The 16,524-nt window shown below is 40.7% G+C and overlaps 1 protein-coding gene across 4 annotated transcripts in view; it reads left to right on the forward strand.

Annotated features, from left to right (window-relative positions):
• Positions 1-16,524, forward strand: part of ERC2 (ELKS/RAB6-interacting/CAST family member 2) — an 845,311-nt gene that overhangs the window by 123,227 nt on the left and 705,560 nt on the right. For all 4 annotated transcript variants that reach the window (XM_050958427.1, XM_050958428.1, XM_050958429.1 and 1 more), the window contains exon 3: positions 7,488-7,904. In XM_050958427.1, coding sequence (XP_050814384.1) covers positions 7,488-7,904 — 417 coding nt within the window. The remainder of the gene's footprint in view (positions 1-7,487; positions 7,905-16,524) is intronic.

Below are 16,524 nucleotides of genomic sequence, written 5' to 3' on the forward strand. Positions count from 1 at the left end.
GACTGCCCACATTTTAAATAGTAAATATGTATTTTTGAAAGATTTCATTGATCTCTAAATGTCATTTTTTATCACATATCCAGCAAAAGTGCTTCAGCAGGTTATGAAGTCCATAAAAGGTTAAGATGGAACCCCCGCTCTGAATAATAATTTTCTTGTTTTCCCTATTATTCTTTTAATTGGTGCTCTTTGATTTAATTGAGTTGTTCAACAGCAGTTTCTTCAGGTGGAGGAGGTTTTCCATTAAAACCCTATTTTATCTTCTCCTCTCAATTTAACAGAAAAGCTCCATTTGCCCTGGACTACCTCAGCCCACAGAAGAAATTTTTGAGAGGTTTGAAGGGGATTGAACAAGGCAATATAAAAGTAAAAATAAAGACTTTTGTTATTTGAATGGGACTTTTCTCGGTTCGTTAAGGCAAAAACTGCAGGAGTAATTCCAGTGAAGTCAATAGGAGTAGAACTACTTCAAGCTGACAAGCAACAAACAGAAATCATGAAATTCCCTGTTAGAATGTCCAAAGCAATGTTTAATTTGTAATGAAAGTGGTGCCAGGGCTCAAGCAATTTTTTTACGTTCATAATTGATGCAGCAAGCCCAGCAGTGCTGGGGCTATGAACTGTCAAGTCTAGAGGTGAGCCCTGGCACAAATTAAGCACTGGTCCAAAGCAACCTTAACTCTGCTCATTGTATCATGCCTTGTTCCACATATGGGGAAAATGTTGTTGTGAATAGTTCAGCAAGGGATCCCATAAAATTTTACCTGTTTAGCTTTTGATAAGCCCCAGAGCTGGAATGAGAGGTTGTAAAATCTAAACAAAAATGCTTTATTTAATCAGCCTAATCCATCTATCAACCAACCACTGTGGTATCCAGGCATGAAATAAACCATATCTAGAGTATTAATCATAAGTATAGCTAAGGAAGGGGGTCAGTGCTATTTGGCAAATTAAACTTAAACTAAGCTGCACATCCCTGGAAGTGTTTGCACTTTGTTCATAAAAAATAGAGCTGGTTAGAAAATGGGAAAATAAAAACCTGAAAATTTTTGAGTATTCCTTTCGAAAAGCAATGTTCAAAAATTTCCAATCAGCTCTAAGAAAACTGTACTGAGTATATTGCTAGTACAGAACAATGTTCAACTTGTATAATTTGAAATTTAGGAATGTGTGTGGGTATCTCTTCTGCAGAAATAATATTGAAAATACTTGGCACATTGTAAAAGCAAACATTTTTTATTTCAGAAGTATATTTACAATATCCAGGTTTCAGTAATCTTTTGCAGGACTGCTTTAGCAGGACCCAGAGAGGGAGGTGAAACCCATTAGAAGCAGGGGAGACTTTTAGCAAGGGTTTTCCAGGAGTCTCCTCCAGCACCTCAGTGGAACTGCAGATTGATTCTCTTCCTCAGATACAGAATTGGGGAGCAGACTGGAAACTTGCTTTCTTGAAGGCCAGTGCTTTTTGTCATGTGGTTTTTCCTTGTTCTTTGAAGAAGCTTGAGTGCTTTTGAATGTCCTTAATATTCTGGTCAAACATTAACTGCTGTGATAAAATAACTCTTGGGGATCCTGCTCTCTGACTTCAGAAGGTTGCCGGGAGTAACTGCAAGATTCAGACTCTGAGCATCTTTTTGTAGACAACAGGCATTTGGAATCTGAATCCAAATGGAATTGATTATGTTGACTTTAAGGTTGTGAGAAATCATGTCAGGATTAAGGTTTAGTTAAGAGAGACAAATATCCTAGAAAGCATCCCTAAAGCAGTGTTAAGCACTTCTGTTCTGAAGGAGAACAGATAAGGTTAAGCATGGCAAAGAAGTAAAATGAGAGAGGCATCTTTGTAGATTAAAAAAAAAAGGGTAAGTTTTTTTTTGTTTTTTGTTTCACCTCCACCCATCCAACCACCATATAGTGGTATTATTTATTTGTATTACTGCAGTGCCTGGCAGGGGTCCTAGTAGACCAGGACCCCACTTGATAGGCACCATATAAACAAAGAATAAAAATATGGTCCCTGCGCTGGATGTTGTTACTTTAATTGCTGAAGGAAAAAATTTAAAACATGGATACCTAACATTAGACTGCAGGTACACAGCTGCTCAGCACTTCTAAAACTCAAGCTCCTTTTTGTTAGATACTTAATGTTAGACAGCAAAATTCGAAAATTTTAATTAATGTGCCTATATTAATCTAATTCTGACTCTTGGACTCTGTTCTTTATAATTTTTTTGTTTCTACCTATTTATATAATTTACTAACTGTAGTCAGTTAGGGCCACATTCTCCCATCCTTACTCACAATGCTCTTCATATAGTCCTCAGGAAAGTAAAGTACTATTCAGTGAGTTAAGGTTGGAGAATTTTGGTTCCTGAAAAAAATGCGTATCCTAGAAATGCCTTCGAAATCATGCTGTATTTTTCCAAAGGTACAAGAAAGAAGGAAGACTAATTGTTTAAAAACCTACCCCTAGAAACCACACCTTGTTGCAGTCTGAAGGCATCTATGGCACCAGTATTTTGTTATAATATGTTGTTGGTGGTGATGGTGATCGTTTTAATGACACACATTCTTTGTGCAAAGCTATTCTGGGATCTGAGGAACTGCCTGGCTGCTGGCCATTTGTGTATATTTTGGTGCATGTATGTGTACTTGCTGTTGACATTTTGTTTGATATTTCAATTTTATAAATGTCCTTTTCTCCCCATGTATTTTATAACATCCAAAAGTAGTCGTTCTCAGCAAACATTCCTCTTACAGCAACTGGCTGGTTTCAGAATAATTTATATTGCCTGAGTAAGGATCACAGGATTTAGTCCATGAGTATTGGACTGATTCTACCAGTAAGAGGAAAAATATTGATTAACCAATTCTGAGAGAATATGGATAAAAAAGATTTTACTAAGAGGATTCTACAAGGTCCTGTGATATGCTGATGACTTCTTGCATGATGCTGCATGCCCTGAGTTCCTATTGATAAAATGGAAATTGAAGGAGCATATTACTTCACAGGAGATGCTCCAAATCAGAGCTGTTTGAAAACCTAATAATATTATTTGACAAATAACAGCAATTATTCATTGAATAAAGTATTCAATCAGATCTGTTCAGAACAAGATCATGTTTAGGAGCAGGGTGAATTCAAAAGTACTAAAATTAGTTTACTGACCACGAAAGAAGTAGATCATGCTGGAGAAATTCCACGTAAGAAACCTGGAGGGATATTTCAGACTTGTATCAATGGATTTTATATGCAAAGAATGCTCCAAATTGATTAATATTCTCCCATGCTTTAGGGATTGACTACAATACCCTAGATATCTATTACAAACAATATAGTGTATGGAAAGGGGCCAAAACCAATCTGACAGCAAGAGACTATAGTAAAGTTTTGGAAAAGGAACAATCACTTCTCTAGACAGTGTATAATGAGACTGGGTTCAGTACATTAGGAAGTAATACAGTTTAACTGTGGCTGGATTTATAAAAGGACTGAATAATTTTCTTAACAATAAAAAGATTTGCTATTATGTCCCCTAAAGTAAGAAAGAAACCTAATGCCATGATTCAGGATGCAAGCTGGTCACCTAAGGGGTCAGAAGATAATTTTTCCACTATGAGCAGCATTGTGCACTTAGTCAGCTGTGTAATAGGATTTTTTCACCTTCCTTTGAAGTATCACTGCTGGAGACGGGATACTGGACTTGATGGACCAATGGTTTGATACCAACTGGCAAATTTTATATTTCTGTGCCCTAAAACACAGGACATTATATATAGGGCAACTTTATTCCATTTCCTTTCACACTGCAAAGAGATAATATGATAGTGCAAGATGGCCTTTGAGGTGTCCCATAACATCAAAATATTAGCTGCAGATGGTGTTTTTTAGAGGGGTGTGTGTGTGTGCATGTGAATGTAGAAACACACAAAAATCCTACATTCTAGGTCAGGCATTTTCAGAGTTGAGGGCTTCACCCTATAGGTGCAGCCTGCCCAAACAAAATGATAAAAACTCCTGTCACTGTTATGTACAATAAGAAAATTCAATGAGCTGTGTTAGGCTTTAGCTGGACCTGATTTGTGATATCTTTCTCATGCATCCATCAGGGCTGCAGAGACAAAGCAGGGTTTCCCCTTCAGTGAGACCACCATGACAAGTGAGAAAAGGCATTTGCATGGCATTGTTATAGCTGGCGTCATAAGATATTTACATGCCAGATGTGCTGAAGATTCATATGTCCCTTCATACTTCAACCACCATTCCAAAGGACATGTGTCCATGCTGATGACAGGTTCTGCTCGATAGCTATCCAAAGTAGTGTGGATCAACGCATGTTCATTTTTATCATCTGAATCAGATGGCACCAGCAGAAGGTTGATTTTCTTTTTTGGTGTTTTGGGTTCTGAATTTCTGCATCATAGTGTAGTTTTTTAAAAGCTTCTGAAATCGTGTGCCACACTTCATCCCTCTCAGATTTTAGAAGGCACTTCTGATTCTTAAATCTTGGGTCTTGTGCTGTAGCTATTTTTAGAAATCTCACATTGGTACCTTTGTTTTTTGTCAAATCTGCAGTGAAAGTGTTCTTAAAAGGAACAACATGTGCTGGGTCATCATCTGAGACTGCTAAACATGACATATATGGCAGAATGAGGGTAAAACAGAGCAGGAGGCATACAATTCTCCCCCAAGGAGTTCAGTCATAAATTTAATTAATGCAATTTTTTTTTTAAATGAGCATCATCAGCATGGAAGCATGTCCTCTGTAATGGTGGCCAAAGTGTGATGGGGCGAACAAATGTAAATACCTTGCAATGCCGGCAACAAAAGTGCCATGTGAGAGGGTTGCCAGGTGTCTGGCTTTTGACTGGAACTCCCAATCGAAAAGGGAACCTGGCAGCTCCGGTCAGCACTGCTGATTGGGCTGTTAAAATTCCGGGTGGCGGCACAGCAGGGCTCAGGCAGGCTTCTTGCCTGCCATGGCTCCACGTAGCTCCCAGAAGCAGTGGCATGCCCCATCTCTGGCTCCTACATGTAGGGGCAGCTGTGGGGGGGCTCTGCACTCTGCCCCCACCCCAAGCACCAGTTCTGCAGCTCCCATTGGCCAGGAACCATAGCCAATGGGAGCTGTGGGGTAGTGCCTGCAGACAGGACAGCATGCGGAGTTGCCTGGCCTCGCCTCTGTGTAGGAGCCGGGGGGGGAGGGGGCATGCCACTGCTTCCAGGAGCTGCTTGAGCTAAGTGCCACCCAGAGCCAGCATCCCTGAACCCCTCTAGTGCCCCACCCCCCTGCCCTAGCTCTGATCCCCTCCGAAGCCCTTGGTCCCAGCCCAGAGCACCCTCCGGTACCCGAAATCCCTCCTTCCCAGCCCCACACCACAGCCCGGAGCTGGAGTCCACCTTCCCTATCCCCACACCTTCCCTACCCCCTCAACTGCTAGAAGAGGACCTCATCCTCCCTGATTGAACTAACCTCCTTATCTCTAGCCTGATTCTTGCTTGCATATTCATACCTGCCTCTGGAAATTTCCACTACATGCATCCGACAAAGTGGGTATTCACCCACGAAAGCTCATGCTCCAATACGTCTGTTAGTCTATAAGGTGCCACAGGACTCTTTGCTGCTTTCACTTTCAGGTGACATACTAAATAAGAAGTGGCCGTCATTTTCTCCCGTAAATGTAAACAAATTTGTTTGTCTTATTGCTTGGCTGACCAAGAAGTAGGACTGAGTGGACTTGTAGGCTGTAAAGTTTTACATTGTTTTGGTTTTGAGTGCAGTTATGTAACAAAAAAATCTACATTTGTAAGTTGCGCTTTCATGATAAAGGGATTGCACTACAGTGCTTGTACGAGGTGAATTGAAAAATACTATTTATTTTATCATTTACAGTGCAAATATTTGTAGTAAAAATAATATAAAGCGAGCACTGTGCACTTTGTATTCTGTGTTGTAATTGAAATCAATATAATTGAAAATGTTGAAAAACATCCACAATATTTTTAATAAATTTCAATTGGTATTCTGTTGTTTAACAGTGTGATTAAAACTGCAATTAATCACGATTATTTTTTTTTCGAGTTTATCATGTGAGTTAACTGCGATTAATTGACAGCCCTACTTATCAGTGATTTTATAAGAGAAGTTAAGGAGCTTCAGAAAGTGCATTAGGATTAAAATATATGGTGCCATGTTTCCAAATTATCAGAATCTCACTGATATGCTTGCTGAGATTGAAAAGCTTTTGTTTTGGACCATATGACTATCTAAAAGTTTATATGTTTATGAAGTTTAGTACATTGTTTAGACAATTTCATGAATATAAGGGAATTATTAACTGCTGTGAAAACTGCAAATAACAATATAATCTGAAGTTATACCATAAACTATAATAATTTGGGACAATTACTTGTGGCCAAATCTAGTCTTCATTTAGGCAAATCTCCTACTGCCTTCAGTGAGGACTGCAAGGTTTGGCTATCAGTGAATAGAAAACCACTTTATTCAGGCAGAGTATGGGAGGTACAAAATACTTAAGGACAATCTGCAGTGTAGAAATATATGGTAATCTAGAAGGAAACAAGTCGTCTTTATTCAGTGATGGAATTACAACTTTTAGAACACGAATAAATCCATTTGTAATATATCCAGTGGCTAGAGTATGTCATAGATTTAGAATGATATGTTTAAATTCTTATAAAGTTGTCAGTGCTATACTGTATAACACAATAAAATGATTTTTTTCTGTTGAAAGTACTTTATGTTGAATTCAGTTCTTTCTGTTGAATATTCTTTGCTTGCATTTGACCTTTCTTTGTTTATTTTGCTTCATTTTTTCATTTACCATGCTGTTCAGTTTTTGGATGCCAGGAGAACAAAGGTTTGTCCTCTTTTTGCAGTCAGTTTGTTTTGCAAAATTCAGTATTGCTTATCATTTGTTCTATTTTTGTTTGTTTGAGATGCAGTAATCCTGTTTACTAAAGTTGTTCGTTTATTTATTTATTTTTGTGAATAAAGCTATTAATTTTTATTTATGGTGATGACTATGATTTGCATTATAGAATGAGCTGTACCATTGGAAAAAAGTGGAAGGCAGAATTACTTCTAGTGTATGAAACAACTTAGAAAACAAGGAATACTGTGTCTTCAAGCTTTATAGGCACAAAGTGCGCTAGTGGTTGTGTCACTTTGAGATTTTTGCAACAGTTCACTTTCTCTTCACTGCCTAGGTTTATTAAGCATTAATTTTACCTGTAACTGAAACTATTTTGTATTTGTGTTTCCATCTATGTTTTATATTTTTCCAGTAGCAGTTGAAAACCTTCATTACAAGTATTTTGTCATAGATGCATTTGACATTTTTATATGGCCACTTGGTAGAATCATCACTGAGTCTATTAACTTTTGTACCTTTACCTACCAATAGTTTAACAGAAGAAAAACGACATTTAGATCCTTCATTTAACGTTTTTTTTTGTATTATAGCATTTGCAGCTGACCATCCAGGCACTTCAAGATGAGCTTCGAACTCAGAGAGACCTTAATCATCTTCTTCAACAAGAAAGTGGAAACCGAGGAACTGAGCATTTTACTATTGAGCTTACAGAGGAGAATTTTCGAAGACTTCAGGCAGAACATGATAGACAGGCTAAAGAGCTCTTTCTCTTGAGAAAAACTCTAGAAGAAATGGAGTTGAGAATTGAAACACAAAAGCAAACACTAAATGCCAGAGATGAATCAATAAAAAAGCTTCTAGAAATGTTGCAAAGTAAAGGTTTGCCATCCAAAGGAATGGAAGATGACAACGAAAGAGCTCGAAGGATGGCTGAGGCTGAATCGCAGGTTAATCATTTAGAAGTGATTTTAGACCAGAAGGAGAAGGAAAACATACATCTTAGAGAGGTAAGAAAAGCACCTTCCTCTTAAATCTTTTCAGATATAAGTACATTTTCCTAATTTTGAAAACATATTTTATACTACTTTGAAACTTGAAACTGGAATCTATTTTCTTTTTGACTTTCTTAACTCAAAAAAGATATTGAAACATTTAATTTCAAATTCTTCCAATCCACAAACACACAAACATAAGGAATTACATGGACTCTGGAAACAGGTATAAGAAAATAAATTAGATCACATTTTGGGTTTTCCCACTTTGATAGTGTCCCTTTAACCACCAAGATACATTTCCTTTGAAAAGTCAAACTTATGCAGCTATTGAGGAGAGAATGAATAGCTACTGATATTGAAAATTAAATTAGGAAGAGTTGACAAAAATGGAGTAAAATGGTGCAAGCATATTTTTTTTTTCTCTTTGACTGTCTTGTTCTTGGTATTGACACATGCAGGTTTCCGCTTCTAATGTAAGACTGGGGGTTGAATCAGCCAAAGATCTGTGGCAGATCATAGCATTGCATGTTGAATGCGAGGTGGTGGGAACTGGCTGGTACAGCAAATGTCTTAGGGTATGTCTACGCTATGGGATTATTCCAATTTTACATAAACCGGTTTTGTAAAACAGATTGTATAAAGTCAAGTGCACGCGGCCACACTAAGCACATTAATTTGGTGGTGTGCGTCCATGTAGCGAGGCTAGCGTCGATTTCTGGAGCATTGCACTGTGGGTAGTTATCCCATAGCTATCCCATAGTTCCCTCAGTCTCCCCCGCCCATTGAAATTCTGGGTTGAGATCCCAATGCATGATGGTGCAAAAACAGTGTCGCGGGTGATTCTGGGTAAATGTCGTCACTCAATCCTTCCTCCGTGAAAGCAACGGCAGACAATCATTTCACGCCCTTTTTCCCTGGATTGCCCTGGCAGATGCCATAGCATGGCAGCCTTGGAGCATGTTTTGCCTTTTGTCACTGTCATCGTATATGTACTGGATGCTGCTGACAGATGCGGTACTGCAGTGCTACATAGCTGCACTCATTTGCCTTTGCAAGATAGCAGAGATGGTTACTATCCCTATTGACGGTTATCAATCATTTTGTACCGTCTGCTGCTGTCATGGGTGCTCCTGGCTGGCCTCGCTGAGGTCAGCCGGGGGCGCATGGACAAAAATGGGAATGACTCCCCGGGTCATTCCCTTCTTTATGTTTTGTCTAAAAATAGTCAGTCCTGCCTAGAATATGAGGCAAGTCTACTAGAGAGCCAGAGAGCACAGCCACTCCGGGTAGAGCCCCAGAGATCCCACAGAAATGATGAGCTGCATGCCATTCTAGGGGGTGCTCCTGCAACAACCCCACCCATTGCTTCCCTCCTCCCACACCCCTCCTGGGCTACAGTGGCAATGTCCCTCCATTTGTGTGATGAAGTAATAAAGAATGCAGGAATAAGAAACACTGACTTTTTAGCAAGATAAAATGAGGGGGAGGCAGCCTCTAGCTGCTATGATAGTCTAGGGAGTACAGAATCTTTTCCTTAGACATGAAAGGTGGAGGAGGAGGGCTGATGGAGCTCAGGCTCCAGCTGCTATGATGAGGACGGTTACCCAGCATTTTGCACCATCTGCCAGGAATGACAGGGAGTCATTCCCATTTTTACCCAGGCGCCCTGTTAGACCTCACTGAGGCCAGCCAGGAGCACTCACGGGATGATGACGGTTTTCCACCATTTTGTACCGTCTGCCATCAGGAAAGGAAGGGGAGGGGATGCTGCTGTTGAGTGCTGCAGCACCACATCTACCAGCAGCATGCAGTAGACCTATGGTGACATTGAAAAATGGCAAGAGAAGATTTTTTTTACCTTTTCTTTCACGGCGGGGGGAGGGGTGGTAAATTGACGAGATATACCCTGAACCACCCGGGACAATGTTTTTGACTCTACAGGCATTGGGAGCTCAGCCAAGAATGCAAATGCTTTTCGGGGACTGTGGGATAGCTGGAGTCCTCAGTCCCCACTCCCTCCCTCCATGAGCGTCCATTTGATTCTTTGGCTTTCTGTTATGCTTGTCATGCAGCACTGTGCTGAGTTCCTGCTGTGGCCTCTGTCTATCATAGCCTTGGAGATTTTTTCAAATGCTTTGTCATTTCGTCTTCTGTAACGGAGCTCTGATAGAACAGATTTGTCTCCCCGTACAGCGATCAGATCCAGTATCTCCCGTACGGTCCATGCTGGAGCTCTTTTTGGATTTGGGACTGCATGGTCACCCGTACTGATCATAGCTCCACGCTGGGCAAACAAGAAATGAAATTCAAAAGTTCGCGAGGCTTTTCCTGTCTGCTTGGTCAGTGCATCCGAGTACAGATTGCTTTCCAGAGTGGTCACAATGGTACACTGTGGGATACCGCCCGGAGGCCAATACCGTCGATTTGCGGCCACACTAACCCTAATCCAACATGGCAATACCGATTTCAGTGCTACTCCTCTAGTCGGGGAGGAGTACAGAAACTGGTTTAAAGAGCCCTTTATATCGATATAAAGGGCCTCGTGTGGACGGGTGCAGGGTTTAATCAGTTTAACGCTGCTAAATTTGGTATAAATGCATAGTGTAGACCTGGCCTTAGAGTGGCAAAATGGTACATTTATCCAGAAAGGTTGGAACCACTCATCTAAATTCATTAAGGAGTACACATAGTTTCTGATCAGAAGTACTTATTTGTCCTTGTCATGGAGTAATTGTTTATGTTTACAGTTTCTTCAGTACTGGGAGAGAACAGCAGGAAGAAATATTTTTAAAGCATTCCTTACATTTTCTTTTTTCTTTCTAACTTCTACAGCCTAGCAGCTTTCCTGTCACAAGGAGATATGGACAAATCAGTTTGTTTGTAAAAAGAAATAACTCTAGTTTTCACCAGCCCTGAAACCAAGCTGAACTCAATTCTGCAGTTCAAAGAAGTTTATTAATTTGTAAATCTTTGTATGACTCTGAAGTTACTAGTCTTAGGTGAAATATTAAGGACATCTCTATTCTGGTGGTATTTGACCCATCTGAAGCCCAGAAGTACTGGAAATCTCACAACACTTGTTCTTTTTTTTCTAGTCCATTTTTATTTCTTTCTTTGCAATACCCTGCCTTTTCAGGGAGGAAGAGTAAAGTTTTGTTCTCTAGGCATTGTGGGTCATAAAGCCTGTACCCTGAAGACCTTTCTCAGGCAAAACTCCCACTAAAAAGAAAAGTTATCCATTAGTAGGATCTGAAGTCAATGGGATATTAAAGGAATTGCACCTGCTTGCATCAGCAGTGAATTTGTCTCATAGTCTGCTAGAGTGAAGCGTCTGTGTTGTACTCTCTAGGCTGAATGGATGGCTATCATGAAACTACCCATTAATCAAAAAAACACTCTTTGAGAGCTATCCAGACTCCAGCATAACAATAATTAAAACTGGTTTCTTCTTTAAAAAGAAGATAAAATCATACTCATTACAGTTTTAGACATTGACTGCTGATACAGATCTCTCCTGTCCAACTTTGTAGACAGCTGAAGGAGGACTTTGGACCCAGATATGTAAAAATCATTCAGTCGATGTCTTACAATGATACTGGTAAATACAATATCTGTTTTATGCAGTTTTCCATTTTGAATCCCTTTCATATCTTGACACTGTAATTGCCACTAAAATGTTAGTGTTGAAAAATATCATTAAGTCAAGGTGACGAACTTACTTAATTTGGGTGTGGGAAAAACTTGGACAAAATAAGTGAAATCCAAGACCTTATCCAGCCTCAATATTACATTTGTGACTGATGAGAATTAATTTTCAGTTCTCTTTTTTTCTTCTGATACACTCCATTGTTGGTTCTTAAAATGCAAACAATTTTCAGTTGGGTGTTTTATGTCCCCAAAATTTAATTAGGCATAAACACCCAAACCTTTGAGATCTTATTTGAATCTAGCCTGCTTATATTTTAAGGTTCACTGAGCACCAGTAAAATAAAGGATAAAAACAGGTTGTCTCTGTAAAATCCTAAAAATATACATACTTTCTTGAACCTTTTGAAATTCTCTTCTCTTAACTCAACCAGATAATTCTCCCTTTTTATAATCTGTGTGCTGCCTCTTAAAATAAAGTTCAGGTGTAGCTCTGACTTGATCCCAGTTCAGACCAAAAGAATGCTGAAAACTGAGATTTTTGGGATTTATTAAATTGTAGGTCTCTATAGCAAGGCACAGTAGGACTATAAGTAGCAGGATATATAGATAATTGGCTTCCCACACAAGGCTAAGAGATTTGGAAGAAGCAGGAGCTCTCTTGGTCATTGTATTGAAAGGACCTGAAGCTATATGTATGGGTAAGAATCTGTGTATAAAAGATCTAACACATTTCATTGCCAGTGCCTGGCAATAATTAAGCATTGTGTTATTTATTAAATGACTGTCCATCTAAGCCAGGGTCAGTGAGGTGCAGCCGGTAGTTGTATCAGGTGCCCTGTTAGAATCTCGTGAGGGCTGAGTCCAGTCTTTTAACTGGGAGTGGCCCTTATAGTCATTAATACTAATGGGAGGGTATTTGCCCACTTTAAATTTTGTCTCAGTACAGATCTTGGCCAGTTTATTTTCAAAAATCCCATTTTGGCGTTTCGCTGTCCCGGCAGACTGCAGGTGGTGGGGGCAGTGGAGATTGTGTTGGATCTGTAAAGCTGCACATAACTTGTTATAATTTGTACAGTAAAATTAGGTCCACAATCACTGTTCCTACTCAAAGGTTTGCCAAATCGTGGTACAAAATCCTTAAGTCAAAAGTTTTACAACAGTCTTGGCATCTGCCTTTTTACAGGGAAAGGCCTTAACCCAGTTGGAAAATACATTAACTAAAACTAACACACTTATATTTACAACATTTAGACATTTAAATAAAATCAATCTGAATATTTACAAAAGGTCCCCGGGAAGGGGGGATGTGCTGCCTGCCTTACCTTGACATCTTCACCAATATTATGTTGCTCACAGATTACACACTGTTGGCAGTATTGCTGGGCCACAGGAGAAAAAATCTGGTACAAACTAGTCTCATCTAACTACAGCAATCATTTGCCCTTTGCCCATGCACTCCACTCCGTGTTGCACCCGAGCAAAGCAGCGACAGAGCACCTTGAGCGCAACCAAGCGGCCGCCTGGGACGCGCCAAAGGCAATCAGGATGCAAAGTGTATTCAGGAACACTTCAGGAACGTTTTTCAGCTTTTTGGTTGGTATTAGCTTTTCCTATTTGTTTTTCAAAAAAAAAAAAAAAAAAAAAGCATATTTTTTTACCCTCTTGGGGTTGGCAGATTATTGCTTAAATTTTTATTTATTTATTTATTTATTTACAAATACCCTTGTTGATTGCAGGCAAAACTGAGGAATTACTTCCCATATTTTCCTGTATTTTTTTATAGGTAGGTCAGGCTTCAATGGCTTCTATCTTTATCATTTAGGTGATTTGCATTAACACAGGCCTGGTCTACACTACGCGTTTAAACCGATTTTAGCAGCATTAAACCGATTTAACGCTGTACCTGTCCACACTACGAGGCCTTTTATATCAATATAAAGGGCTCTTTAAATTGGTTTCTGTACTCCTCCCCAACGAGAGGAGTAGCACTAAAATCGGTATTACCATATCGGATTAGGGTTAGTGTGGCCGCAAATCAACGGTATTGGCCTCTGGGCGGTATCCCACAGTGCACCACTGTGACCGCTCTGGACAGCAATCTGAACTCGGATGCAGTGGCCAGGTAAACAGGAAAAGCCCCGCGAAATGTTGATTTTCATTTCCTGTTTGCCCAGTGTGGAGCTCTGATCAGCATGGGTGGCCATGCAGTCCCAAATCCAAAAAGAGCTCCAGCATGGACTGTACGGGAGATACTGGATCTGATTGCTGTATGGGGAGACAAATCTGTTCTATCAGAGCTCCGTTACAGAAGACGAAATGCCAAAGCATTTGAAAAAAAAATCTACAGGATACACAGTGCTGCATGACAAGAGTAACGGGAAGCCAGAGACTCAAATGGACACTCAGGGAGGGAGGGAGGGGGTACTTAGGACTCCAGCTATCCCACAGTCCCCAGCAGTCTCCGAAAAGTATTTGCATTCTTGGCTGAGCTCCCAAGGCCTGTAGGTTCAAACACATTATCCGGCGTGGTTCAGGGAATAGATCGTCGATTTACTCCCCCCCCCATGTGAAAGAAAAAGGGAAGAAAGCGTTTCTTGACTTCTTTTAATGTCACCCTATGTCTACTGAATGCTGCTGGTAGACGCGATGCTGCAGCAGTGAAGAGCAGTATCCGCTGCTCTCCCCTCCCTGGTGGCAAACGGTACAATATGACTGATATCCGTTGTCACCATCAGCCCGTGAGTGCTCCTGGCTTGCCTCAGGTGAGGTCGGCTGGGGGCGCCTAGGTAAAAATAGCAATGATTCCTGGTCATTCCCAGTAGATGAGACAGAACGGCTGGTAACTGTCCTCATCATAGCAACTGGGGGCTGAGCTCCATCAGCCCCCCCCCTTTCCTGTGTAAAGAAAAGATTCTGTACTGCCTGGACTATCATAGCAGCGGGATGCTGGGCTCCTCTCCTCCGCACCGCTTAATGCCCTGCCTGGGCTGTCATAGCACCTGGAGGCTGCCTCCTCCTCATTTTATCTCACTAACAAATCACTGTTTCTTATTCCTGCATTCTTTATAACTTCATGACACAAATGGGGGGGACACTGCCACGGTAGCCCAGGAAGGTTGGGGGAGAAGGGAAGCAACGGGTGGGGCTGTTGAAGGGGCACGCCCCCGTGAATGGCATGTAGCTCATCATTTCTGGGGGATCTGACACGGAGCAGCTGTGCTTTCTGATACACTGGTTCTCTAGTACACTTGCCCCATATTCTAGGCAGGACTGACTCTATTTTTAGAAACCATAAAGGAGGGATTGACTCGGGGAGTCATTCCCAGTTTTGCTTTTGTGCCCCCATTTGAGTCTCTGGCTTCCCGTTACTCTTCATGCAGCACTGTGTATCCTGTAGATTTTTTTTCTAAGATTTTTCTTTCTATTTTTTTTTATGACAGCCAGGGGCACCCATGATAGCAGCGGACAGTACAGAAAGACAGATAACCGTCATCTCATTGCCAATTTACACTGGCAGCAGAGGGTACAGAATGACTGGTAACTGTCTCTGCTATCATGCAAAAGCAAATGAATGCTGCCGTGTAGCGCTGGAGTATCGCCTCTGTCCGTGGCATCCAGTACACATACTGTGACTGGGGGAAAAAAAAAAAAAAAAAAAGGCTGAACTGGCTCCATGGTTGCTGTGCTATGGCGTCTGCCAGGGCAATCCAGGGAAAAAGGGCGCGAAATGATTGTCTGCCGTTGCTTTCCCGGAGGAAGGAATGACTGACGACGTTTATCCAGAACCACCCACGACAATGATTTTTGCCCCATCAGCCACTGGGCTCTCAACCCAGAACTCTAAGGGGAGGGGGAGACTGTGGGAACTATGGGATAGCTATGGAATAGCTACCCACAGTGCAACGCTCCGGAAATTGACGCTAGCCTCGGATCATGGACGCACACCGCTGAATTAATGTGCTTAGTGTGGCCGCGTGCACTTGACTTTATACAATCTGTTTTATAAAACCGTTTTATGTAAAATCGGAATAATCCCGTAGTGTAGACGTACCCACAGACATTCTCGGCTTGCTTTTGGATTCAGAGTTATCAGCTGCTTAGAGACTCTGTCTCAAAAGGACACAATTAACTTCTAACTTTTAACTCCTGCTTTCAAACACACATTGATTTGAAAAGGAAAACAACAACCCATTTTGGCTCCCCTTTGGGAAAGTGACCATTGATTACACAGAGCCACCTTAAAGCTTAGTGTAGGGCACTGACTACAGTTTTTATCTGCTATTTGTTACCAAAACAGATTTAAAATCTTTTCCCGTTCTCCTTGCTTTGACTGCCCTGCTGCAGCCACAACTTTGGTCTTTATTTAAAACAATTTAAATCTTGTAAAGCATTAAGTCACCTTAAGGATTAAATGCTAAATACCAAAATTAAACAACACTAGTTTCGTTTGTCTGGCAAAAGTATTTCTCAGTTTTACAACCTCAGAACAACACCAATTCATTTCAAACTTATAAAACAAAGATTGTACGCATCAGGAGTATTTTTTTAGCAAATTTGACTAACTTGTTCATAGTTAAATGATTCCACTTAAATAACCTCTTGCCTGGATTATTTACAGACATTCCTCTGGAGAAATGGGCCCTTTTCCTAAAGGAATGGCTGCAAAAAAACCAAGAATTTTTCTTTTCATAACACCTTCTTTTAACATTTGTAAAAAATTTCACTGCTTAATTCCCTCCAGTAACTACAGAGTTAACTTTCACTCTGTTTCTTTCAATGTCCTTTAACTGTTGTTGCTTGCTTGTCTGGGCCTGATCCTTTTTTCCTCGCTGCATTATTCCTTTCCATGGGCACAGGCATTGTTTCACTACCAATTTAGCAAGGAGGGTGGGCTTTTCAACCAACTCCCACCCCTCTTGGTCCCTTTTCTTAACAATATCACTCACAAGGGTCACCCAAATCATTCCCTGTGAGGCTTGCCACC

The sequence above is a fragment of the Gopherus flavomarginatus genome, chromosome 6, assembly GCF_025201925.1.
Source record: "Gopherus flavomarginatus isolate rGopFla2 chromosome 6, rGopFla2.mat.asm, whole genome shotgun sequence".
NCBI lineage: Eukaryota > Metazoa > Chordata > Testudines > Testudinidae > Gopherus > Gopherus flavomarginatus.